The sequence below is a fragment of the Nestor notabilis genome, unplaced genomic scaffold, assembly GCF_000696875.1.
Source record: "Nestor notabilis isolate BGI_N333 unplaced genomic scaffold, ASM69687v1 scaffold8503, whole genome shotgun sequence".
In the NCBI taxonomy this organism is placed as follows: Eukaryota; Metazoa; Chordata; class Aves; order Psittaciformes; family Psittacidae; genus Nestor; species Nestor notabilis.
Window position 1 is genome coordinate 10,180 of NW_009921474.1, and position 1,563 is coordinate 11,742.

General features: G+C 58.7%; 1 protein-coding gene across 1 annotated transcript in view; it reads right to left on the reverse strand.

The window, feature by feature from the left end:
- The window catches only part of SLC12A3 (solute carrier family 12 (sodium/chloride transporter), member 3), an 8,839-nt gene that overhangs the window by 4,157 nt on the left and 3,119 nt on the right, over positions 1 to 1,563 (reverse strand). The window contains 5 exon segments of the mRNA XM_010011168.1: positions 6 to 28; positions 146 to 247; positions 330 to 453; positions 667 to 774; positions 1,050 to 1,204. Of these exon segments, the coding sequence (XP_010009470.1) occupies positions 6 to 28; positions 146 to 247; positions 330 to 453; positions 667 to 774; positions 1,050 to 1,204 (512 nt within the window).

Genomic DNA, 1,563 nt, shown 5'->3' on the forward strand with positions numbered 1-1,563 from the left:
CTGTAATACCGAAAGGAGGGTCGCCAGCCTGCAGCCAAACACACACAGCGCTGCTGCAACTTGAGCCACACGGGGAACTGCCTGCCACGGCACGGCATGGCACACCATGGCACAGTGTGGCACTGCATGGCATGGCACAGCCCACCTGGGGAGTTGGTGATGGAGGCATGGAAGCAGCTGAAGTTGATGAGGGCGTAGGAACAGAGGAAGAAGTTGGAGATGATGGGGGCAATGGCATTGAGCTCGGCTGCGGGGAGGAGGAGGGCGAGATGCTGATGGCAGGGATTGAGGCACCAGCTGGTGGTGGACACAGGGTGGGCAGCACCTACCGATGAGGATGAAGCCCACCGCAATGACGTAGGTGAGCATGTAGCCGCGGATGGGCTCACTGTTCCTGCCGTAGCCCTTCCCAAAGAAGCCTATGAGAGGGTAGAGCTGGTCCTTGCAGAGACACTGTGAGAGAGACACACTGGGAATGGCAGCACCATGGTGGCCCTTGCACCCCCTAGAGCAAGGGCTGAACTGTCCTCATGCCTTACACCAACGGCAGCATCCTCCTCACCTTGGGGCTGCTAATAGCAGCAGAGCACTGAGACGTGCCCAAGAGCATCACTTACTCCTGCTGCCAGGCTTGGGAGCTGGGGGACACAAACACCCCTCTCTCACCTGGAAGACTTTGGGGGCTGAGACGAGGCAGGCCAGTGCCGAGGAGAGGGTAGCGCCGAAGATCCCTGCTGTGATGAGGGGGCCAAACCCAGACACCATGCTCATGCTCTGCCCAAAAACCAGGCAGTCAGGAAATCTTGCATCCCCAGCACATCAACTCTGCCCTAGCCCTAAGGGATTTCTGGGCCCCATCCTGCCACCCTCACTGCTTTTCCATCAACATTATCCTGGCAGTAAAGTCCAGACTTGTCTAAAACCCTAGGAAGACACACTCCCCAGTATATCTGCATTACACGGGTGCTTCAATAGGATGCTGAGTATGAGGCTCCCCTGGGAAACCCATCCCTTGGAGCACAGACCCAGCCAGGAGCATGGGCGACCACCTGGTAGTAGTTGCTGAGCCCGTATCGGCAGCTCTGCTGCTGGGTGCAGGCGGTGAAGTTCCACCCAAAGGCGCAGGCCAACCCCTCGCAGCCCGGCGAGCCCAGCGCCACGCTGTCGTTGAGGCTTCCTGAGGCGTCCCGGACCACGCAGGCGCCTGCAGGTACACGGTGCTGCTCAGTGTCTGCTCAGGTGGAGGTGCCACACATCCCCTTGCCTGCGGCATCCCCCAAGTCCCTGCCCTGGAGCTGCCGTTAGCAATGCAATGTGAGCAGGAGGTTGAAGGCGGTGATCCTGCCCCTCTACTCTGCTCTCGTGACACCTCACTTGGAGTATTGTGCACAGTTCTGGTGTCCTCAACATAAAAAGGACATGGAGCTGTTGGAGCAAGTCCAGAGGAGGGCCACAAGTATGATAAGGGGGCTGGAGCACCTCACTTATGAAGACAGGCTGAGAAAGTTAGGGCTGTTCAGCCTGGAGAAGAGAAGGCTGCGTGGAGACCTCATAGCAGGCTTC